Source organism: Delphinapterus leucas, chromosome 16 (genome assembly GCF_059928025.1).
Source record: "Delphinapterus leucas isolate spDelLeu-1000000601 "Yukka" chromosome 16, BTC_Dleu_Yukka2, whole genome shotgun sequence".
Taxonomy (NCBI): Eukaryota; Metazoa; Chordata; class Mammalia; order Artiodactyla; family Monodontidae; genus Delphinapterus; species Delphinapterus leucas.
In genome coordinates this window covers 24,044,288-24,070,147 of record NC_143144.1, presented here as the reverse complement: position 1 = coordinate 24,070,147, position 25,860 = coordinate 24,044,288, and the positions used below count along the sequence as shown (strand labels likewise).

The 25,860-nt window shown below is 39.6% G+C and overlaps 1 protein-coding gene across 1 annotated transcript; it reads right to left on the bottom strand.

Moving 5' to 3' along the window:
• Positions 1–1,291: 1,291 nt before the first annotated feature.
• Positions 1,292–25,860, bottom strand: DDX21 (DExD-box helicase 21). The gene is made up of 15 exons (XM_022590740.2): positions 25,690–25,860; positions 23,296–23,745; positions 22,047–22,122; positions 21,146–21,324; positions 19,258–19,375; positions 16,749–16,934; positions 14,650–14,795; positions 13,783–13,932; positions 13,240–13,401; positions 11,252–11,371; positions 10,055–10,128; positions 7,931–8,090; positions 7,009–7,143; positions 4,864–4,908; positions 1,292–4,304 (listed from the first exon to the last, which is right to left on the bottom strand). Exons 1-15 carry the CDS (start codon positions 25,774–25,776, stop codon positions 4,035–4,037), a joined length of 2,358 nt encoding a protein of 785 aa, XP_022446448.1. The 5' UTR covers positions 25,777–25,860; the 3' UTR covers positions 1,292–4,034.

Below are 25,860 nucleotides of genomic sequence, written 5' to 3'. Positions count from 1 at the left end.
GGACTTCCCTGGCAGTCCAGTGGTTGGGACTCTGCCTTCCAATGCAGGGGGTGTGGGTTTGATCCCTGGTCGGGGACCTGGGATCCCACATGCCACTGTGCCAAAAAACCAAAAACATGGAACAGAGGCAATGTTGTTATAACAAGTTCAATGAAGACTTTAAAAAATGGTCCACATCAAAAAAAAACCCCAAAAAACTATATATGCACTTATCTTTTTTTTTTTAATTTTTTAAAAATAAATTTATTTTTTATTTTTGGCTGCATTGGGTCTTCGTTGCCGCGCACGGGCTTTCTCCGGTTGCAGAGAGCAGGGGCTACTCTTCATTGCGGTGGCTCCTCTTGTTGCAGAGCACGGGCTCTAGGTGTGCGGGCTTCAGTAGTTGCGGCACGCAGGCTCAGTAGTTGTGGCTCGCAGGCTCTAGAGCACAGGCTCAGTAGTTGTGGCGGATGGGCTTAGTTGCTCTGCGACATGTGGGATCTTCCCAGACCAGGGATCAAACCCATGTCCCCTGCATTGGGAGGCGGATTCTTAACCACTGCGCCACCAGGTAAGTCCCTGCACTTATCTTTTGACTCAGCTGTCCCACTCCTAGGAATCTACTCTGAAGATACCCCTCCAACAGTACGTAAATACATATATAACAAGGTTCCTCACTGCAGCAATGTTTGTAATTGAAAAATATTGGAAACAACCTATGTGCCCATACATAATAAGAAAATGGTTGAATAACTATAGTATACCCACACAGTGGAGTATGATGCAGTTGTAAAACAAAGAATGCTATGAACTGATGTGATTTCCAGCATATACTGTTAAGAAAAAAAAGCTCAAAGAAGTATCTATAGGATGGCACCCTTCATGTTAATATCGTTTTGATAATTGTACTATGATTATGGAAAACATTAACACTGGTGGAAACAGTGTAGAGTATACACAAACTTTCTGTTCTATTTTTGCAACATTTATGTAAGTCTAAAATTATTTCAAAATAAAATCTTTTCAAGAAATGCAAGTGACCAATAAATGTAAGATGTTAATCCTCGCTCAATTAAAAGACACAAATGAAAACGATGTATTAGTTTGCACCTAGCAAAGTGACAAAAGGAAGCCAACACCTAATGTTAGTGCTGTGGGGAAACAGGTTCTCTCCTAGGCTTTAGGGTAGGAACGTAAACTGGAACTGCTTTGGAGAGCAACTTGCATCAAAATTTAAAATACATTCACTTTGACCCTGCACTCCTACAAGTGACAATCAGACAAGTACACAAAGATTACGCAAAGACATTCATTTTAAAATGGGTTGTTTATAATAATGAAAGATAAAATAACATGTTCATACTGTGAGATACTATGAGATGGCACAGTCATCAAAAGTGGCACAGGGACTTCCCTGGTGGTCCAGTGGTTAAGCCTCTGCATTTCCACTGCAGGGGGCGCCGGTTGGATCCCTGGTCTGATGCCTGGTCGGGGGACTTAAAAAAAAAAAAAAAAGGCGCAGATCTGTACTTACAGTAAAGGATGCACATACGGAGGGAAAAGCAATTCACAAAACTGAAGGAATGATTCCAGTTTTGTAAACGAATTCCTGGAAGAGATGCTCACAAATATGTTGGATATGTGGTGACTTGCTTGTTTTTTCTATGTTTGGATTTTTATACCCATCACTTATTATGTTTAAAACAAAAATTTCAAGCTTCAATTTTAGGGAAAAAGTCACCAAAAGCATAAATAGTAAATACTAACTTTATTGTGGCATAAAGCTGTATTTTTATACATTAACTCAATTTTACAGTAAAAACACTTTATGTGTAACTGTAAAGAAACTGCTGCACAGATAGTTCCAACATAAAAATTGGTATTTTAAAAGTTCATTGAGTTGTTTGATACATAAATTGGAAAATATTTTCTCTGTAGAAAATAGTAAAAATGCTAACATTTCCCAGGCTAGCACAACAAGCCCATTTAAACCGCACAGTAGCTGAATTATACATTTATAAATATGGTTTGAATTCTGGGATCCAGGAGAAACTTTAGCTTCATTTACTAAAACAGCCATGTTGTCCTAAGTTGTGTAAAGTGAAATTCCCATTAATCTTCCCCCTTACTCTTGATTTATGCCTGATTATTTCTTCCTAAAGGACAGGTACACTGTTCTTTTAATCTACTTGATAAAGTAACCCATTCTTACCCAAACTTAAATGTTTTGGTTGTTATTTAAGTATGCTCAGCATCTCAGCAAAACCAGAATTTAATAAAACATGATCCACAAGGCACGAGTTGTTGGTCATCAAATACCTACCTCCCCTTGACTCCCTCTGGCTTGATGGGAAACCACGAGAAGGTCAAGCGATAAAATTGTCAAGTGGATCAAGGAATAAAAGCCAAGTGAATTTGGGAACAGAGAAACATCCAGTCAGGATGCAAGGACAGAAATGAAGTCCAAATAGAAAAAGGATGCTGCCTCAAGAATCAAGGAGTTGAGTTGCTTATCTGAGCCCCTTACTGCAAAGGTGACTAAGAACCAGTTGGATATAAAGACCCTGCCAGAGAAACCAGTGCCTAGAAAGATTTCAGTTGTTCAAAATAATTAAATGAAAACAAGACAGGCCATGTATTTGAACTCCTCCTGTCATAGTTTATTTCCTGAGATTCCCAATACAGAATTTCTAGGAATTAAGGCAAGAAGACAATGTTACTCGTGAGCTCCTGCACAAGGTTTCCCAGAAAAATAATACTCGAGACCTCAGAGCAATATCGGGCCAGGGGCTATATTAAGTTCTTCAGTTCCCTCAAAGTAACAACTTAAAAATAACCATATAGAGTTTGTCTTAAAAGGAAGTCTCTAGGTAGCTGCAACCTATCAACAGAGTAGCAGCCGTCTAATAAAAAGAAAGATCCTATACGTGGCTATAGGAACTAGGCCTCGAGAAACTAAACTGGATCATTCTACCTAAAATTCCCAGCTTGCCCGTTAGAAGTTAAACTCTAGAAACATTAATGACTCATTAAGTTTTCACCATTAAAAGAATGCTTTATCCCACACCTTCACTTGTTCTTTTCTTTGCTCTCAATACACGTTTCCTTCTTGCATGTGGAATATATTTTCAGTGGGGTTTTTTTGACTCTTCAGCCATGCAAATCTCTGCCCCCTACTCCTTTAGTTCCTCCTTAGTAAATAATGTTAATCTTCCAATAGGAAGTGGACTATGTTATCATCAAGCACCATTTATCCTGTCTCCTTACTTATGAAGAAAGTTACTGGGCCATGCTATACACTTGGAATTCCTTAAGGATACTTGCTTTCTAGTAAAATACTTCTATATGTACATATATATTTTTTAAAAATCTGCGAAGAATTCACTGAAGCATGAATCACCTTATATTGAGAAGCTAATAATGTATCAAAATGCACATAACAATGGCTAATCTATATACTATCGCCTATCAAATGTATCACCACCTCCAAATCTAGAGCATATGCTGGCATAAACTGTGTTACATCCCAGCTGAGATTGAATCTTGCTTCAAAACATTGCTCAGTGTTAATTCTCAGAAGATACATTATAGGACCATAGGAGTAAATGTTAGGCAAGTGGCTGAGGAATACCAATTACAGAACAAAGCCTTGAGTGCTCAAAGTGCCTCTCCAGAAACTGTTGCGTTCCCCCATGGTATTTAGGAAGGACACTATTAAGAGACACCTCTAAGTGTAAAGACAGGTCAACTTCACAAGTATCAGCAGATACATGCTTGCTTCTATCTTATAATCTATAGACACTGCATTAGAATATGTACTGAATTCACACACCTTTTCCAAAGGAATACCCGATACAGAAGTAGCAACAAAGTTATAAATGACAATGATCAGATGAAATAATTTAGATGAAGCCTATCTCTCTTGAAGAGATGGGAACTGGGCAAGTGGTCAGGAAGGAAATACAATATGCTTTTAACTTTGTATGAAAAATAATGTTCAGTTTCCTGTTGCCAAACATAGTTCTGTTTTTGCCACATAAATCCTCTACCTCAAATTACTGTCCGAATGCTTTACTAAAATTCCGCTTCTGGCCTTTGTTTTGGAATCTGTTACTTTTGTTGCCACCTCCTGATCGCTGTCCTCTGAAGCTTCTATTTCTTTCCCGCTGTCCCCTGAGACCTCGATTGCCTTCCCGCTGTCCCCTGAAGTTTCTGTTTCCTTCCCGCTGTCCCCTGAAGCTTCGATATCCTTCCCGTGGTCCTTCTAGCTCTGGTTGCTCTGTGGCCACAGAAAGCTGCCAGCGCCGTGAATCATGCCATTTTTCCTGTTGAGAGATGGTTTCGTTTTTACCTGCTCTGATTTTTACTGAATTTGGTTTAAAAAGGCATGAGAAAGATAACATTTTTTCCCTTTTTCTAAAGAAAAATTTGATTGATAACCTAAGTGCTTAAAAGATCACTGGTCAAAAATAAAATAAGTTTCACTATGAGATATACCCTCATCATTTATTCAATTCAATTACTACAGGGTATCCACAGCTGTCAGGTAGTAAACATATAAATATACCACTTGCAAACACATTTCTCACAGCAGTATGGAATAAAGATATAGCAATGTCTATATAAACCCCGTGTAACATACACGGGGTTTGTGAAAAAAGCTGGATATTGTTCACAATGCTGTAGAAAGGAAAACAGGCAGGCTGAGTAAGAAAAATATCAGTATAAAGAGGGTAGGAGAAAAAAAATACTAAAATATAATTCTTAGTTATTTTTAGTAAAGGGACTAGAGCTATTGTTTCCCTTTCTATTATTCTATATTTTAAATAATAAATATTTTACCGTTTAGATATGTTAACTTCAAAATCTAAGAGAAAAGAATACCTGTACTTCTGTTACTGATGCAGTAGGGATATCAAAGCAAACACCCTAGAAATCAAAACAAATGCCAGTTAATTCACACTGTGACAAGAATTATAAAATGCACCTTAAATGATACTCCAAAAGACCAGGTATTATGTAAAAGAAACAACCCAAACAAACCAGGTATCCATTTTAGATAAACTTTAGACCAAGCCCCAACACATAATACCTCCCCAAAGCACAATAATAAAAAGCCAGGGATATTAAAAAAAGGACTCAAAACTACTTGGAACCGACTAGAGATCATTCTTGGCTTTCACACTGTGCTAATCCTCACAGAGCTATTAGCTACATTTTATAGCTGAGGAAACAGAGGCTTGGAGAGGCTACATCACTTGTCGAAGGCCCCGCAGCTGGTAAGAGCAGCTTTTAAAAATCTGGTCAGTATGGCTCTTAAATAAAACCTATGGTCTAAAAACATTAAAATACACTGCCTTCCATCAGAAAGACTGAACTAGTAAGGATGACCTAACTAAAAGCAGAAAAATAAACGATCTTGTATTGTTTTCTATATTTATAATTCAGCTGCCTATGAAAAGAGTTTAAAAATTAAATACTTTACAGGACACTAGCTTTGATAACAAGCAGTGCCATCATCTCCAATGAAGTCCTCAATATCTGGTTGGGGAACTAAGATCCTGCAAGTTGCGGGGTGCAGACAAAAAATAAAAAATAAAAAAATCCTGTTTCTTGGCGTCCACAAAATAATCAAACTCCCCCCGCAACTGACACAGGCACTCCTCTCCCCTGGCTGTCTTTAATTACAACACTTTGAGGAACATCCCTTCCACCCAACAATTTACCCAATTATAACCACAGGTAGCATCAGGTGCTAATGCCATTTGTGGGAATCTTCATTCACATATTTACTAAGTACTCAATACCAGGCACTCATTGCAGTACAGAGACATCTAGAAAACAGTTTTGGCCCTTGACTCAGCCACCGTGTTCTTGAGGCTCTCAGTCAGTAAGCAAGCACAGCAAGGCAAAATTTACATGAATAAAGTTATGCCTTAAGAACTGTGAAGTACATGTACAGGTGCCCCCAACTCTGCCATTCGGCCAGGGGAAGCTCCAGAAAGACTTAAGACCAAGTCATAAAGGATACCATGGAGATAAGAAATACTATATAAACAGTGGATTGAGCATAAGGATGAAAGAAAGCAAGATGTACTTGGCATTGTTGGGAGTGGAGGGCATTGGTGGTGAGGAGAGAGATGAAGTTGGTAAGGAGGACAGAAGCCAGCTCGTGAAGAAGCTCCATGTGAAAGTTGGGACTTTATCCCATAGATTACGTGGAGTTGCTTAAGGAGGTGAAAAACATGGTCAGACAAGCAATGAGTTGAAGATAAACCTGATATGGTTCACAAGCCAGTAGTCCTCCAAGTATAGTCCATGCACCCCTGGAACCCTGAGATTTTTTTTTGGGGGGGGTCCACAAAGTCAATATTTTTTTTTTTTTTTGCGGTACACGGGCCTCTTCTGTCCTTTTCACTCTCATTAAGGGTAGAGAGGAGTTTACCAGACACTACATTACACGTGATATTGCTCAGATGACTAACAGCAAATGATATTCTTATGCTTTATTAGAATTTCAGTCATTTCTAATACTCTAAATATCAATAGATATAACCCATCTAAACAAAAGCTTTTTGCTATCCCCAACATTTGTTAAGAATGTAAAGAGGTCATAAGACCAAAATGTTTGAGAATTGCTGTGCTAGTCTATGCCATTAACTGAGAACAGGAGTCAGAAGAAAGAACACCAGGCTTGGAAGGCAAGATTTTAAATTTTGAATTCAATTTTGAGTAAGTTTGTATTAAGGTGCTTAATAAACCCAATCTGGGTGGAGATGTCAGGGAAGCAGCTGGATCTTCAAGTCTGGCACTTCATGCAGATGGTTCAGGTTAGAGATACACAGAGGGTACCTGTCAATGACTAAGTGGCAACTGAGGGTCATGGATGACAATGCCCAGAGAAGACTATATACAGAGTGAAAACGCGCAGCATCCCCATAGAACAGGGAGAAGCTACTGTACAGTGTTTTATTGCCAGCATGAAGCTAACGAACCAAGGCAAAGTCACAAAAGAAGCCCCAGTCTTACCTGCTTTCCTTTGAGAAAGACCATTCCCTTCACTTTGGAATCAATATCCTCACCCAGTTGCTCTTTAAGTTCTTTCCAAGCATAACTAATATTTGGCATTTCTATTGAGCACTGCAAGATCATGGTCACAAAACCCTATGGAAGAAAGGGGAACAAAATTAAAGTCTCAGAAACAAACGTAAGTGATAAGCACTTGTCCTCATGTTTCTGAAATATTTATAGGAAAGCTGTTCCTAAAAGCATACCCCTCCCACCCCACCATTTTAGTACAAGTAAAACTGGGGAACTCTGAATAAGATTGGTGGACTGCTAGTGTTGGTATCCAGACTGTGATAGTACACTTTTGCAAAATGTCACCACTGGGGGAAACTGGCAAAGTGTACAAGGAATCTCTCTGTATTAACTCTTAAAACTTTATGTGAACCTACAATTATCTCAAAGATTTCAACTTAAAAAAAAAAAAAAGGAAAGCATCACCTTCTTAAGTTTCTAGGTATGCTGGCTAAATGTATCATATGCACTTATGTGTCCACATGATTGGGTTTTTTAGGATGAAAAAACTTGACATATAATTCACATACCATAAAATTTGCCATTTTAATGTATACAATTCAGGGGTTTTTAGTATATTCACAAGATTTGCAATCATCACCACTATCTCAAATTCCAGAACATGTCATTATCCACCCCCCCCCAAACAAATACAAAAACCCACATTCCCGTTAGCAGTCACTGCCATTCCCTCCTCTGAGGAGACACTGCAACCACTAATCTGCTTTCTGTCCCTACGGATTTGTGTTTTTACATATATATCTCAACCTTCAAGAAAAAGTTAAAACAACTGGAAGTTTCAATGGAACACTTTTGAATCCTGCTCAAACTCTAAATTGTGAAGTGTCAGGAATTTGACAGGGACCCTTACCACATCTGAGTTGATCAAGGAGCGCTGGTTGACTGACGTGGCACCTGAAATATGGGCCAGGGCTGCTGCCAGGGCTTCCACAGCTCCCTTCTCCTCGATCAGCTTCTCGGCTGACTGCTTGAAGTGAACAATCGCAGTGGGAGGCACAGAATCCAAAAGCCTGTGGTTTGAGAATATATTTGTTAGGAGAAAGGACAAAAGTAGACAGATTTCATTTTCAAGACAACATCATCTCAAGATAAATCAGTATCTTTGAAACCAAATTTTGCATATGTCTAACATCATTTTGATGCAGTGTATAATACTTATTAGCATTTCTTTTGATCATGAACCCTCCCTGTCTATTTTTTAAATAAGCATCTCACATATTTATAATAGTAATTGTGGAAAGCACTCTAAAAATGTTGCTCAGACTCTGGTTCTGAAGCAGAGGATGTAGCTCACCACCTGGAAACATTTGGAAAACAGTCGGAACCTTATTGGTCTCCATACTACCAACGTCACTCACCTCCCAGGAATACACTGCACAACCAGGGATGCTAAACAGCTAAATATCCTTACAAATCAAAAAAATGGGCAGAACACCTAAACAGACACTTCTCCAAAGAAGACATATGCATGGCCAATAGGCACATGAACAAATGCTCAACAATGCCAATTACTAGAGAAATGCAAATCAAAACTACAAAGAGGTATCACCTCACAGTGGTCAGAAGGGCCATCATCGAAAAGTCTATATAAACAATAAATGCTGGAGAGGGTATGGAGAAAAGGGAACCCTCCTACACTGTTTGTGGGAATGTAAATTGGTACAGCCACTGTGGAAAACAGTACAAAGGTTCCTTAAAAAACTAAAAATAGAAGTACCATATGATAGTTCCCATTGCTGGGCATATATCTGGAGAAAACTCTAATTCAAAAAGATACACGTGGGCTTCCCTGGTGGCGCAGTGGTTGAGAGTCCGCCTGCCGATGCAGGGGACACGGGTTCGTGCCCTGGTCCGGGAAGATCCCACATGCTGTGGAGTGGCTGGGCCCGTGAGCCATGGCCACTGAGCCTGCGCGTCTGGAGCCTGTGCTCCGCAACGGGAGAGGCCACAACTGTGAGAGGCCCGCGTACCGCAAAACAAAAAAGAAAAAGATACACGCACCCTAACGTTCATAGCAGCACTACTGAAAATAGCCAAGAATGGAAGCAACCTAAGTGTCCAGCAACAGATGACTGGATAAAGATGTGGTACATACATACAATGGAATTTTACTCAGCCATAAAAAAGAATGAAATATTGCCATTTGCAGCAACATGGACAGACCCAGAGATTATCGTACGAATGAAGTAAGCAACACAAAAACAAATATCATACATCACTTATATGTGGAATCTAAAAAGTAATGCAAATGAACCTATTTACAAAACAGAAATAGACGCACAGACATAGAAAACAAACATGGTTACCAAAGGTGAAGGCTGGGGGTGGGGAGTGAGGGGTAGAAGGAATAAATTAGGAGTATGGAATTAACAGATACATACTACTATATATAAAATAAACAACAAAGATTTGCTATATGGCACGGGGAACTATGTTCAATGTCTTGTAATAACCTGTAATGGAAAAGAAATCTGCAAAATTATACACACACACAAACACACACACAAAACTGAATCACTTTGCTATATACCTGAAACTAATACAATATTGTAAATCATTATAGTTCAATAAAAAATAAATATTCTTCAACTTGTAGGACAATTGCACAAAATAAAGAATTTTCTTGCCCCCATGAGAGCAGCACCTCCGACACTCTTAATCTAATCCTCACCATCTAGACATTTACCATAACTTTTTCCTACACGATATATAAGGTACAGTTACTTAAAATGCCCAAGACAAACCAAACTACTAATAGTGGCTTCCTCTGGTGAACAGGATTGGGTAGGGATGAGTAGAAACAAGAGTTTTTGTTTTCTAAGCACAGCCTCTTTTTTTAACAAGCAGGTTATCAATTTTTAAAACAATGAATAAATAAAATAAAATTTAAAAGGCTAAATCTCATTACTACACAAAAACATGTAATAAATAGAGCAAGCACTAAAACAGACCACAGCAGTGGTAGGGAACATACCTAATGGCATCTTTGCTAGAAGCTTTTATTATCTCTGTTGCAGAAGGAACACCTATTCTCTTAAATTTAATTCCCTATAAGAAAATGAACGATAACTTAATGTACAATGAGGCCATCAACTGTTTCCATTGAGATTAGTATTCCCCCAATTTTTTAATATTTACCAAACATATTTGTTACATACTTAAAAGTTGCAAAGATAGTATAGAGTTCTTGTCTACCTGCACCTATTACTTTGTTATTACTTTGGTACATTTGTCACAGCTAAGAAACCAACATTGCTACATTACTATTAACTGAACCCCAGAGTTCATTCGAATTCCACTAGTTTTTCTACTAATATCCTTTTCCTATTGATATTCGACCCAGGACACCACATTACGTTTAGTCAACATGTCTTCTTAGTCTTCTCTAATCTGTGGTAATTTGTCTTTCCTTGGTTTTCAAGACCTTGATAGTTTTAAGGTGTGCTCGTCAGGTATTCTGTAGAATGTCCCTCAATTTGTGAACATCAGTTTTTTACATCTTTAGACTGCGGTTATGGATTTGGGGGGAAGATGACTGGTTTCGTTGCATCATATCAGGGGCACCTGCTTATCACTGATGTTGACCATGATCACCTGGCCAGGTAGTGTTCGCCTGCCTTCTGCCCTGGAAAGTCCTCCCCCCTGACCCTACTCCGCTCTTTGTAAGCAAGTCACTAAGTACCGTCTACTGACGGTGAAGCGGGGAGATTAAACTCCACTTCCCAGAGGAGAAAGTACCAGCGTAAGAATTTCCTTACAAAATTCTTCTGTAAAAAAAATCAGTGTCTTCTTTCCCATTTAAAAATTTATCCTTTTAACATATTCTCATCTTTTTGGTTTTCAAGCAATTCCTATAACCCCCTAAATCTACACTTAAGTATTTCTGGTGCATTCACAGTGTATCTGAAAACTGAATACCACCTCCCAAACATAAAAGAGACCTCTTGTCATTATAAATATGAAGATAAAACCACTGTTTTCAAATGCAAAGTATTTAAAATGGGCTGTATATCATAGGACAACATATAAAACAAATATCTAACAACAATCTTTCAGTCATGGCCATGTGCTAGAAATAAGAATTTCAAGTTAATAAAAACTAAATAAAGAGACCAAAGACTGACTTTAAAACTCAACGTCTGCTGAGTGAAGGCTTAGAAAATAGTTTTACCGCTTTTTGCTCCACTTGGGCTAACTGATATTCTTCCTTGTGCTGATAAAAGCAGACGCAAATCCCAGTCCTTCCAGCTCTACCTGTTCGTCCAGAACGATGAATGTAGGACTCCACATCCTATTGAAGTAAAATACGTCAGTGACAGTGAACAACAAAGAGAGACATAGACCTGAGTAGCCTAGGCAGAGGCAAGTGTGGTGGTTATAGACCGGGGTTCGGGGAGGCTCCCAAGCACTTTAATTTAAAGAACTGTAGGGACTTCCCTGGTGGTGCAGTGTTTAAGAATCCGCCTGCCAATGCAGGGGACACGGGTTCGAGCCCTGGTCCGGGAACATGCCACGGAGCAACTAAGCCCGTGTGCCACAACTACTAAGCCTGCGCTCTAGAGCCCATGAGCCACAACTACTGAGCCCACATGCCACAACTACTGAAGCCCATGGACCTAGAGCCTGTGCTCCACAACATGAGAAGCCACCGCAATGAGCAGCCTGCACACCGCAAGGAAGAGTAACCCCCGCTCGCCGCAACTAGAGAAAAGCCTGTGTGCAGCAACGAAGACCCAACGCAGCCAAAAATAAAATTTATTTATTTATGTATTAAAGAACTATAAAAACATTTTAAAAACCTCTAGAAGAATGGTCCCTATCCTGTGGGTAAATCTGCAAAAAGCATTATCTAAATAGTACTGTCCAACAGAACCATATATGTAATTTTAATAGGCAACTTTCTAGTAATCACACTAAAAAGTTAAAAAAAGTTAACTTTATTATTATTTAACCCAATATATCCAAAAGTTTATCATTTCAGTATGCTATCTCTACAAAACAAGTTATCAATGAAATATTACACGTTCTTTTTCCACAAGTCTTCAAAATCCACTGTGCATAATAGAAAGTTTGAAATTTTTAAAACTCCACTGTATATTTTATACTTACAGCACACACGTCAATTCAGACGAGCTGGCTTTCAAGTGCTGAAGAACCCCATGTGGCTGTGGCCACCATACTGGACAGCACAGGTACACAGGCTATTTAAACAAGTCGATGGCACACACGTACGGGACTTTCTTTACAAGAAACAGTGGCTTTGCAGTAATGTGTTTTTCCATCACTGTGAACATTAATCCTGAGGGTTTTGCCAAATTTGGGGGTAATAGGATCTTCACGCTTGAAGTGATGGGAACAAGTTCCTTCAGACTAACTTATATGTAAGTGAAGCACTGTCCACACCATATAAACTATGCTTCAGGGCTCTCTTTGGGCAGTTCGTATCATATACAAACCCAAGCAGTTTTAACTACAGAGGCTGTTAACTACAGGCCTTTTCTCCCTTCTCTGTCCTCTAGCTCACAAGTTTATCTACCCTACCACCACCCCATCTAAGTCTTATCTATCTTCAAAGTCCAGTTCAAAATTGTACTACCCCCACCCATGCAGCCTTTCAGGACTCCCTCTGACCAAAAACTATCTTGCCAACCTCTGGCCACTCACCGCACTTCCCCTCAACTGTCAGTTCTGAGGAGGTTCATTCTATTTATTTATTTTATTAATTTATTTATTCATTCATTCATTTATTTTATTTTTGGCTGCGTTGGGTCTCCGTTGCTGCGCAGGCTTTTCTCTAGTTGCGGCGAGCGGGGGCTACTCTTCACTGTGGTGTGCAGGCTTATTGCTGTGGCTTCTCTTGTTGCACAGCATGGGCTCCAGAGCACAGGCTCAGCAGTTGTGGCACATGGGCCCAGTTGTTCCATGGTACATGGGATCCTCCCGGACCGGGGCTCGAACCCGTCTCCTGCATTGGCAGGCGGACTTTCAACCACCGTGCCACCAGGAAAGCCCCAAGAGGTTCATTTTAAAATCACCCTTAGCAACATATCACCCAAGAGAAAGCTATTACTAATCATGGGAAAGGAAGAGATACAACTTCCAATTTGTTTTAGCACCCAGAAGAAACAACAAAGTAAAATCTAAGTGTAAAACACTTACCTTTGGTGGAGAACTCTGTACAACCAGATCAACCTCGGGGATGTCTAACCCACGTGCAGCGACATTGGTTGCAACCAAAACTCCAAAATCACCATTTCTAAAACCCTTCAGGGTGATTTCCCTTTGCTTCTGTGGAATGTCTCCGTGTAATGACTGGGCATCCTGCCAAAGAAATAAGCTCATTTAAGAATACCAGATCCTACAATACAGGTACTTTTAAAATCACCAATTAGGCCTATAAAGACATTCATATTTTGGTGACACTTCTGCTGAAAATAATACAAAGGGGAAAACGTGCCTTACATGGACAAGCCTCAAATTTCCAACCCTTGGTCATGAAATCAACTGTATCCAACTATACTTACAAGATAAAGAACACCAAACATGAGTGATCAAACCTACTTTGTCAGGGTAACGTTGGGTTTGAGCTACCCTTTCTTCATCTGTGAGATGAGATGGGCAGATCAGATGAGCGCTAAGATGTATACTCTATTAATTGAAAGATGTTTTCTCCCTAAAAGGGAAGAGAGGGGATGGACCAACCTGCCTTATGGACACATTCTGTGACAACTCCTGGGCTTCTTTCTTGGTTTCACAGAAGATGATAGTGCGCCCTTGATAACCACTGTACACTCGGATCACGTCCCCAATAACTGCTGCCCTTTGAGTCCAGTGGCACTTGATAGCCAGATGCTTAGGAAAGAAGGAAAAAAAGATTATTTAGTAAAGCCCAGCTGGAATCTAAAATCACCTGCTCAACCCTAATGATACTAGAGACAATTGTTTAAGCCTGACTAGAGCAAACTTCTGCCACCACTGTTTAGAGGAAAAAACTAAACCACTAAAGAAGAGAGCCCTTCCCCTTTCTCCAAAGAGCATCTGGCTTCTTTATCCATTTTCTGACCTAATACAAGTAATGTAGGAAAAGAAATACCATTCCCTAGATTGCCACAGGGAACCAAATAACTGACAGGAGAAAAGCCTCTGTGTTTTGTCCTTTCATCCACTTAAAAATGCAGTCAGTAGCCAGTTTCCATACAGGTCTATTCCTTGGGTGCAACGAATTCATCTAGGTACCAGGCCCTAAGATAAAAACAGCTTCAACATAAACACTAGGAGTCTCTACTGCCCTCTACTGTATAAACTCTAGGTGTAATGTCACTCTGCTTACTAATTCAGACAGATTTAGGTTCCAAAAGATTCTGCAATCAGGCCACCAGATGATGAAATTTAGAAAACACAGATACCATATACAATTCAAATAGAAATATAACTTCACATGGCTTTTGACATGGATTTAGTATTTATTTGGAAAAGAAGTTTGTTTTTGCCAGTCTTAATACTATCCAACAGGTAAAAAAAATTATATACAATTTATTACTAATGCCAGCAACTGAATGAATCATTTACCTCTACAGTTATTGCCGTTTTCTGGGTCTTTTTACCAATCAGGTCCACTTGTTCATATGTAGATTTCATGTATTTCTTAGCAACATTATAAACCCAATGAGGGCAAGTTGCAGAAAAAAGCAATGTTTGGGGATTGTCTTCTGAATCTTTGCGGGGAAAAAAAAAAGTCAGTATGAATAAGTCAAACAAACCTACACAGTATTTCACCTCACCCAATTCTTCCAGGGTCCATCAGCATTCTACAGAAAACACTTGAGGCCAAGCGAGGCATCGAGGACACAAAAATGGAAGACACGGGCTTCCCTGGTGGCGCAGTGGTTAAGAATCCGCCTGCCAATGTAGGGGACATGGGTCAGATCCCTGGTCCGGGAAGATCCCACATGCCGCGGAGCAACCAAGCCCATGCACCACAACTACTGAGCCTGTGCTCTAGAGCCCACGAGCCACAACTACTGAGCTCACATGTCACAACTACTGAAGCCTGTGTGCCTAGAGCCCGTGCTCTGCAAGAGAAGCCACTGCAATGAGAAGCCGCAAACCACAATGAAGAGTAGCCCCCGCTCGCCATAACTAGAGAAAGCCCACACACAGCAACGAAGACCCAACACAGCCAAAAATAAATAAATTAAAAAAAAAAAAAAAAAAAAGCAAAACAGGGAAGTACCCAATGGACAAAGAAATGCTGCCTAAATAATTTATGTAAAGGATCCTTGAAATACTCAGAGTACTTTCAAGTTGTTTTGCTTTCTAACCATTGGCCTATATGAACCACGAGGGAAATCTGTCCTTTATAATGAGACCTACTAAGTGGAAAACAATTAATCAAGCCCAGTAACCAACCAACTTAAATCACTAAATAAATAATCTATAATAAACACTGGAACAGATTTTCTATTCATCTATACTCCCTAGCATTTCCAGAACAGATTCTATACTCATCTATACTCCCTAGCATTTCCTCAATACTTTAACGTTAGAATTCTAGTCTATTCATCCTTTGAGGTCAGGTACTAAAAATAGCTCCCCAACCCCCATTTTTTTTAGTTTGCTCTTAGAATACCATTGCATTTTCATATATTTCAAATGGCAGCATAACTGACAGAACCCTTCTGGAGAATAAGCTGACAAAGTATATTGAAGAACATGAACTATTTATACCTTTCAATTCAGTAATTTCAATTCTGGAAATCTATCTTTAAGAACTGATGTCAAATACTTATTTTTTTTTTGTTTTTTTATAAATTTATTTTTTATTTCTATTTTTGGCTGCGTTGGGTCTTCGTTGCTGTGTGCGGGCTTCCTCTGGTTGCAGCGAGCAGGGGCTACTCTTCGTTGTGGTGTGCAGGCTTCTCATTGCAGTGGCTTCTCTTGTGGAGCACGGGCTCTAGGTGCACAGGCTTCAGTAGTTGTGGCACATGGGCACAGTAGTTGTGGCACGTGAGCTCTAGAGCGCAGGATCAGTAGTTGTGGCACACGGGTTTAGCTGCTCCACAGCATATGGGCTCTTCCTGAGCCAGGGCTCGAACCCGTGTCCCCTGCACTGGCAGGTGGATTCTTAACCACTGCACCACCAGGGAAGCCCCCAAATACTGATGTTTGAAGAAACCTGTCTACATAAAAATGTCTGCAAGCAGATTTATATTATGTAAAACTTAAAATATATAGATGGATTAAATCATGGCACAAACAGTTCAGAGTTTTATATGTACAGTAAGATTACAGTTAACACACACATACACATAATACCGCAAATCGGGAAGAAATAAACCAAAAGCAAAGTATACCAAGCTGGTTTCTTTTATTTTCCCTCTTGTAATCATGTGCAATTGATGGGGAAAAAAAATTTTTTTTGGCTGCGCTGAGCAGCACATGGGATCTTAGTTCCCCGACCAGGGATTGAACCCATGTCCCCTGCATTGGAAGCACAGTCTTAACCACTGGACCAGCAGGGGAGTCCCGGAAATTTTTTTTAATTTAAGTTTTCCTGAATAAAATAAGCCACCTGCCAACTTTCCTAAGGCTTCATTTAACTTTCAGGAGATAGTTAATCACCACCCTTCCTCCAATCCCTTATACCAGTTCTTGAATGTGGAGTTTACCTTTCTTGTATGCCACACATAAAATCTCTTCCACTTGATCAGCAAAGCCCATGTCCAACATCTGGTCAACTTCATCCAGGACAACATGCTTAAGTTTGGTGAGCTCTAGCTTGCCATTCTGCAGGTGGTCTTTGATACGACCTGGTGTCCCAACCAGGATATCAATCCCATTCCGCATGCGTTCAACTATAAGAACACCAATGATAAAATATTATGGATTTTTAATTCCTTTTATTAATCTGGGATACCAAATTAGATATATTTTTATTCTAAAATATTTATTAACTACATACAAGGTAATATGTTAACTACTGAAGATAAAGACGCTCGAGGCACTCCTTGACCTACTGGGGAAACATGTAAGAAGTGACAGTCCAGTGTATTACATGACAAAACAGAAAAATGCACCAATGGGGGATGGTAGCACCAGGAAAGAAATGATTTCCTTTGCTGGAGGAAGGTATCAAGATTTCACAAAGTGAAAATAAGAATCTTAAAAGAAATGGGAACTTTCTATAAGGTAAGCAGGTATAGGGAGAATGACAAGATAGAAGGGCAAATATTCCAAGAAGGTACACAGATGTTCAGAAAAATGGAGTTCAATATAACTAGGATGAGATGGTAATGATGCAACTTTCTATTGGGTTGCTACTGCAGTAAAGACGCCTACTGCTAGGGAGGATTCCTGGACTGAATGTCAATATTATGACATAGTGTGAGTGTGTTTCGGGTTTGGTAATTGCAATCACTGTTGCTTTTGTTGTGGTCATCCATTTACAATGCTTGGTGTCAGTTTATTTATCTCTTGTAAAAATAAAATACAGTGTGTTTGTGTGTGTGTGTGTGTGTGTGAGAGAGGGTTGTGAGCAAAAAAAAAAGTTTGTTTGTATAAGGATTACAATTTAAGTATAAATTAGAACAATTTAAATCAGGGGACCTAATTACTGCTCCTTACCATAAAAAGAAATGCAATCGGTTCAAAGTTAAAAAGAAATTATTGTTTCCAGACCTATGTAGTATATGGAGCAGAAAGAACAAATGGAATAGTAACTTTACATATTATCATAAAACCTAAGAATAAAAAGGAAATAGCCTGTTCACCACATACTGGATTTAACAAGAAAAGGCAAGAATAAAGCAAGTAATACTTTGACGCACCATGAGCTACATTTTTAAATAATATACACGTTTTTATAATAAAAGTTTTTTATAAAAAAAAAAAAGAGAGATCTACTGCTAGGCACTCTACTTACCCAGTTTCATCCTCACAACACCACTGCAGGGTGAGTTTAGCAACCCTACTTTATATATAAACAAACTAAAGTGCAAAAAAATCAAGCAACTTGAACTGAAAAATCAGTTACTCTGTGAGCAGAGTTTAGATTCACACCCAGGCCGTCCTGATGCCAAAGCCTATGTTAGTTCCACCAAAGCTGAAAAGAGACAATCACAAGCCTTCTGTGCCAATATTAAGACTTCTATTTTTATCTTTTCATATTATTTTTTAATTTTTATTTTATATTGGAGTATAGTTGGTTTACAATGTTGTTTTAGTATCAGGTATACAGCAAAGTGATTCAGTTATACATATACATATATCTATTCTTTTTCAGATTCTTTTCCCATGTAGGTTATTATAGAGTATTGAGTAGAGTTCCCTGTGCTATATAGTAGGTCCTTGTTGATTATCTATTTTATATATAGTAGTGTGGACATGTTAATCCCAATCTCCTGATTTATTCACCCCCCTACCTTTCCCCTTTGGAAACCATAAGTTTGTTTTCTATGTCTGGGAGTATGTTTCTGTTTTGTAAATAAGTTCATTTGTATCATTTTTTAAGATTCCATATATAAGTGATATCATGTGATATTTGTCTTTGTCTGTCTTACTTCACTTAGTACGATAATCTCTAGTTGCCTCCATGTTGCTGCAAACGGCATTCTTTCTTTTTATGGCTGAGTAATATTCCACTGTATACATCCACATCTTCTTTACCCATTTATCTGTCCAATGCTAAGACTTCTAAAATGCTTAAATCCCTTCCCAAATTACATATCTAATCTACAAAATAAAGCTTCAAGGTCTTGAACTGAGAAGTAATGGAATACTACAGCAGGGGCTACAAGATTTGGCCCTCAGAACCAGAAAAAAGAAAGCCTGTCTACAGTAAAAAGAGGTAGAGACCCAAGGTCCCTGACAGGTAAAAATAACCTTGAATTCTGACTTTCTAGTTCCTAGACTCTGTCCTCTTGGGCTCAGTAAAGTACCACTGCAGCCTTTAGATAAACACAGATAAATAATACAAAAGTCCTAAGAACAACATACAGGATTTGATACATCATCATGCAGGACCATGTGCTTGACCATCTTTACACAATAATGACAAAAGAAAACCACCATAAATGACTAGATCAGGTAGGTAAAGCCAGACGTCAAGGTCAGAAGAAATCCAATCAGGGCACCCAACAGGAGATGGCATTTTCCTTCCCTCACATTAGATTTACTTACTTTGTCCTCCGTAGGGAGTTCCACCATAAAAACAAGCCACTGCCAGTTTTTTTGTGATGTCACTGAAATCTCTGCTTACTTGACCTGCCAACTCCCTTGTGGGTGTAAGAACCAGTACCTGAAAAGGAAAAACTAATAATGGAATCCAAAGTATTATGCAGTATTTGTTTCTTAACAAATCTGGAATGCACCAGGAGGTTCAACTTATCCTAATAATTATTTTCAAAACATCTATTATGTGCGTTGCAATACACTGTGGTGTGGGAGAATAGTAAATATAATATGGTTTCTGACAAATCTACCCACTAGAAAAGCTTGTGATCTTACCAATCAAAAGAGAAACAGGTACTCAAATTTATGGCGCTCTAGGATGGTTGCACACAGCAAGCTGGAGGAATTAGGATAAGTTTCATGGAGCTACTAGTACTTAAGGAACAGCATTCCAGGAAAAGAACAACTTGAGCAAGGAGTAATACTGCTGATGATAATATCAGCTAATATTTGAGCTTTTATTATGTGTCAGGAGCTGCTAAATGCTTAATATGCATTCTTTTTATTTCTCACAATGAAGTTACCTACAACTGCACTGTACAATTGTATTATAATATCTACAATAACATACAACAGATCTCTAAAACCAAAAGGCAAGCCTGGATTTAAATTCAGGTAGCCAGGCTACAAAACCTAGAGTCTGAACCTCTGCACTACACTGAATCTGAAGTAGAATGGAAGTCAGAAGAGTAAGGCGGGGCCAACGTGGTGAGGGGCTTTGAATCCTACAGCAGTTAACAGGACACACGACACAACCACTACAGGTCCTCAAATAGGCTAACAGCATGAAACAAATATGATTTAAGAACAACTTTGTAGGGGCTTCCCTGGTGGCACAGAAGTTAAGAATCCGCCTGCCAATGCAGGGGACACGGGCTCGAGTCCTGGTCCGGGAAGATCCCACATGCCGCGGAGGAACTAAGCCCGTGCGCCACAACAACCAAGCCTGCGTTCTAGAGCCCGCGAGCCACAACTACCGAAGCCTGCGTGTCTAGAGCCCGTGCTCCGCAACAAGAGAAGCTACCACAATGAGAAGCCCACGCACCACAACGAAGAGTAGCCCCTGCTCACTGCAACTAAAGAAAGCCCGCGCGCAGCAACGAAGACCCAATGCAGCCAAAAAATAAAAAAATAAATAAAAATAAATAATAAAAAAAGAACTTGGTATATCCATCCAACAGATATTTACTGAACATCCACTATGTGCCAGGCACTATTCCAGGTGCTAGAATAATTCGTTTGTTTACTGCTGTTGTAACTGTAGATAAATACAACAGTAAACAAATCAATTAATTAGGAGGGAGCATGGACACTGGAAAGCCAATAAATGAGATGAGACCAGAAAGTTAGGTGAAAGAACCCAAAGCCAAGGTGACAACACAGGCATTTCAGTGAGGTTAAGGTTTGTCAAATGCCAGCTTCTCCAGAAATGAGCTCAATGAGCACCATCCTGATCATAGGGCCTGGCCTCTTCACCTCTGATACCCCTCCTATTCAGGCATCTCTATTAAAAATGCTTTCTCCATTTTAGGCAAAACCTGACCAAACCTGTGAGCCCCAGGGACATCTAAGAGTCTGAAAGAAATATGCGAGCTTTAATAATACAGGTGATCACAACCATGGGGGCAGATTACAATATTTAAATATATAAGGTTTGTAGTCAACAGTCTTAAAAGAATTATCCTGGTTTACCTTCAGATAAAGATCTCCAATAAATACCAGAAAAAGGCCTTAAGGAGAACCCAACAAAAAACAATAGGGTATGTAAATGATGCTCAAGCAATGTCTCTTCCTGTGCAGACTTGGAACCCCTAAGGACTGCATTAAAGATACTCACCTGAGGGGCACGGCCTCTCCTCCGGTCTTGCAGTTCTCCCTGAAGTTTCTCAACCAAAGGGATAGCAAAGGAGAATGTCTTCCCAGTTCCTGTCCGTGCCTGTGCAATCAAGTCCTTCCCACTATAGACGTGGTGAAACGTCTTTGCTTGTATAGGAAACAGGAAGGTCACCCCACGGGCTGTGAACAAATGAACCATGTTATCTGACACTGCAATTCTTAAAAGTCCCAGCCATACTGGAGAATGAAAGCATAGCCACGCTTCTGGTCCTGCAGAATTATGGAATTCTACATTCTGGTCACATCTACAAAGTCAAGTTCAAATATATTCTGGCAAGAATCTGCTTGAATAAAAGATATCAATAAACTTTAAAGCACCAAATTACAGTAAATACTTATCTTAAGAGATTAAGCCCCTTGTCACAAAATCTCATCCAAAGGCCAGTATAAGCCTGAAAATCAGGTGTTTTGCTGTCTGACTGCCACACCTGATTCAGAAAACACCTAAGTTGGGCATCTGTGACTTCCTACCTGGTTCACAGGCACTATGCTAAGATGAGTTCTGAGTCAGGCTGGTATCATTAACCTAGAGATGCCTCAAGAAGTGGAAGAAGGTAAAAAAGAAAATACCAACATGGTATCCATTGTTTACTTTCACCAGCACGATCAGTCATTACATTTCTGAATATACATATTGTATTGAATAAATTTTAATCACTCGTTTAAGAGGTAGCAAAGGCCATCACTAGTTTAGTCCTATACCAAATATACAGATCTACTTCATCATATGGTCGCCTATATCAGCCTCCAATAAGAACATGTGCCGGTTCATCTCAACAAAAACAGTGGAGTGCTTCCAAATAATATGTTCTAACATTATTCAATATTTCCAAGAACATTACCTTTGAGAAGTTTAATAGTTTCTTCAGATATGGGAAAATTAGAGAAAGCTCCTTCTTTTTGCTCCACAGTTATTTCCTGTCAAGTAAAGGGCCACAGAAAGAAATCAATAACTTTACCCCTACAAGCTAAATACAGAAAGCCTTCTGAGAAAAACTATTCTAAAACATCTCTTCTAAATCAACCAAAAAGACACAAAAACTTTGGTAGGTAAATCAAGATCTGAAATGGAAATAGATCATAGTAATAGGTAAAACCCTAACAAAAGAAAAGTTTGTAGCAAATATATACAGCACATATATACCATGTGTAGCTAGTGAAAGCAGATTCAGTCTCGACTAAGAACTTTTCCACAATCATTCCAAATGAACAATACACTGTTGAACAGGTTATTAACCCCTTCCCATAGCAACATCTTTCATATATACATCCATAGAAAATAAGGAACAAACGTTTATGACAAAATGATCACATTGGCACTATTTGATTATAAACAATCTGAATGCCCAACAAAAGAATAATTAAGTGAATTTCTAAACATTTATATGATGTATTATGTAACCATTTAAAATATTTAATATTTAAAAGTGGGAAAAATGCCTATATAAAAATATAGGCAAGATAGGAAAAGGCAAACTACAATATTGCATATAGTACAATCATAATCAGGTTTTTAAAAAGCTGTATATATTTTTTATAATCAGGAAAAATTTTTAAATGCTGATCATGACCTACAGCAAAGAGAAAATTATTAGACTTAGGATTTTTCTTTGATGACTGAGTTTCTGAAAGATAGCAGTATTAGCTTCCAAAGGGACATTTAAGTATCTTATTCAACTCAAGTTAGTTTATGGCCTATACAAATAGACTTATGCAATCAAGCAAACACCTTTTCAGTGGTTCCACTTAATCATGATTTATTAGGTGAAACCCCTCAGAGGGAAACTGGAGCATATTTGCATAACCAGATCCCTCCTGTTGATTTCTGACTTGCAAATAAGCAGACCATGTGTGGAGAGAAGACTTTCTCAAAACTTAAACAGATCTGCTCAGTTGCAAAGGAGGCATTCTAACACTGCAGTTTTTAAGATGAAGTCTCACCCTGCAGCTCAAGGGACCCCCCCCCCACCCAATGAAGTGCTGACACATCAAATTTCCTCCCATTATTAAATAATTCGTTTAATAATTACGTACTTATTTACCTGAAACAACATCGAAAGATACATTCTACATATTAAAATGCCACTTTACCTGCTCTAACTCACTGTTACTTTCTTCACTGGCAGCTTCCTTGGAGTCGGAGTCAGGTCCAGAACGAGGGAATCCATTCTTCAGGTTGGGGCTTTTCTCTCCAATTTCTCCATTCATTTCTTTTTCTTTCTTCATCTTCTTGGACTTAGGCACACCCAAGTCATTCTCAGAAGGCTCCTCATTTTTTATTAGCTTTTTGGTTTTAGGAGAAACAACTGTCTTTTCACGGGGCTCCTTTGATTTTTTCGCACTTTTCGTCTTAGGAGAAATAATGTCATCTTGAGATGGCTCCTCTTTCTTTTTTGCCTTTTTGGATTTAGGAGAACTCATGTCAGCCTCAAAAGGCCCTGCTTTCTTTTTAACCTTTTTAGCTTTGGGAGAAATCGTTTCGTCCTTTTCTTCTGCTGCCTCTTCAGTCTTATTAGATTTTGGCTTCTCTTTTTTACCTTTCTAAAAAATTAATAAAGACAATACAAACAATGAACAAAACATTGATACATTTGTATAATATATCGATTCTGAATTCAAGATCACATAATTATGAAGAATACAATTTGAGGGCATTTTTCAACATGTGTACTTTCATCTTGAAATAAGGCAAAAATCAAACGGTATGTTTTTTAATACCATTTCTTGGCTATATGGAAAGAAGAATATATCAATAACTTCATTAGCTTGGAAAAAAACACGCTTCTTGGTAACTATTCAATTCATGGTGGTCGAACAAGTTGTAAAGTCAATTTTTCATATGGGACTTGGAGTGGCTCATGGGATGCTCCAACATATTGTTGGAGGAAGTGATCAAGAACTATAGGAAGTGATCAAGAACACTATAGGAAGTGATCTATAGGAAGTGATCAAGAACAATTTAACTTAATTCTGGTAGAATAATAAGACCATGTATACCCACAGACGGATGGTGTTAAGCAGATTTCTTTCTCTGCTAGAATTCCTCTACAAGTAAGACAGGAATTCATAATATCTGCCTTGCTAATCTCACAAACGCACATAAATTTACATAAAGACATGTTATGAACCAAAAAGTTATAAAAACCCACAGTCTATCACCCCATGTGTAAAAAAGGTGTACCTAATTTACAGGGAAGAACAAAGAGCACAAGTTACAAGAAAACGGAATGGGTGAAACCTCAAAACCAAACCAGATTACAGCTCCACCTTGAAATGTCTGACCGTCTCCAATTTTTCATATTTCTGAAAACTTAATATTACTGAAAACGTGTTTTACCCTCTGTTAAGACCTCTGTGGCAGAGCCTCAGGCCAATTCCTGAAGTATGGAGACTGTTACATTGAGCTACTATTACTGTCTGCCTCCATGAAACTTCAGGCCTGGCCTCTGCTCTTAAATCATGAATGAACCATAATCTCTCCCATATGACCCATCCTTCAGACATCTGAAAACCAATCTGGTCCACCCCACCCCAAGACTTCAATTCTTTCATCCCTTGGTTCCACCAATCAGTGGATTTCCAATCCCGGTGGTCTTCTTTGGAATACAATGGAGTTTGTTGGTCATGTCCCTTCTAATTTCAGCATCTCACAACAGGACACGCTGACTAATGCAAGGCAGGTAAAACCAAGACCACTTCCTCCCCACCTGTGGGGACAAGTCTGAGCTACCTCGGCTTCCTACAACAGCAAAATATTCCTTGCCAGAAACAGCAAGGAAAGAAAATTCTAAGTCACGTACAACACAAGTTCTGGGACAATCTTTGTTCTCACTGACCTTAGAACAGACTCAGTCACAAGTTAAATCGCTATCTAAGGAAGTAACAGCAAGGAGGCAGACAGCTATCGAGGTAACTTAAGACTTCCGCACACTGGCGGCCTATATAAAAAATACGGTGCGCAGTTATCACCACAACATGTCTACATTTCCACGGGAAATATGGCCAATAAACCTTAAGAGCAATTGAACTACTTTATCGTCTAAGGGTCGCTTCCCAGAAAACTGTACTCCCACTACTAGGGTAAAAAAAATGTCACCGCGGACGCCGCCCACGTGTGCGGATGGCTTTACGGTCTCGCCAGTTTAGTCGAAAGCCGGTAGGTCTGAGTCTGGGCCAAAACGTGGGGCCTAACCATGACCGTCCTACTCTGTGCACCGGGTGCGGGACGCCCAGACTCAGGGACCACGTGGGACACCCGGCCCGCTCTCCAGTTCCGATCCGCCCGGACCTCTGGGCAGCGCGCCCACCGCCCGCGGAGAGCACCGACCACCCCCGGACGCCCCTTGGCCGAAACTCACGCGGGTCTCGGGACGAGCCGGGTTCGCGCGGCGCGCCACGCGCCCCCAGCCCGGGTCCCTCCTCTTAGCGGCCGCCCCCCCCCCCCGCGTCCTGTCTTGCCCCAAGTCTCTCGGCCCCCGGCGATACCTTCTCATTTCGCTTTCGCGGCATCTCCACTTTCGCCATGGCCGTGTCCGACTCCAATTCCGCTTCACTAAGAAGTTTCCCCGGCATCACTCAGGACAAGCAGAACAAGCCGACCGCTTTCGTCTACCGCGTGGAAAGGAAGAAAATGCCCAGCTTTCTCTTTAGCCCACC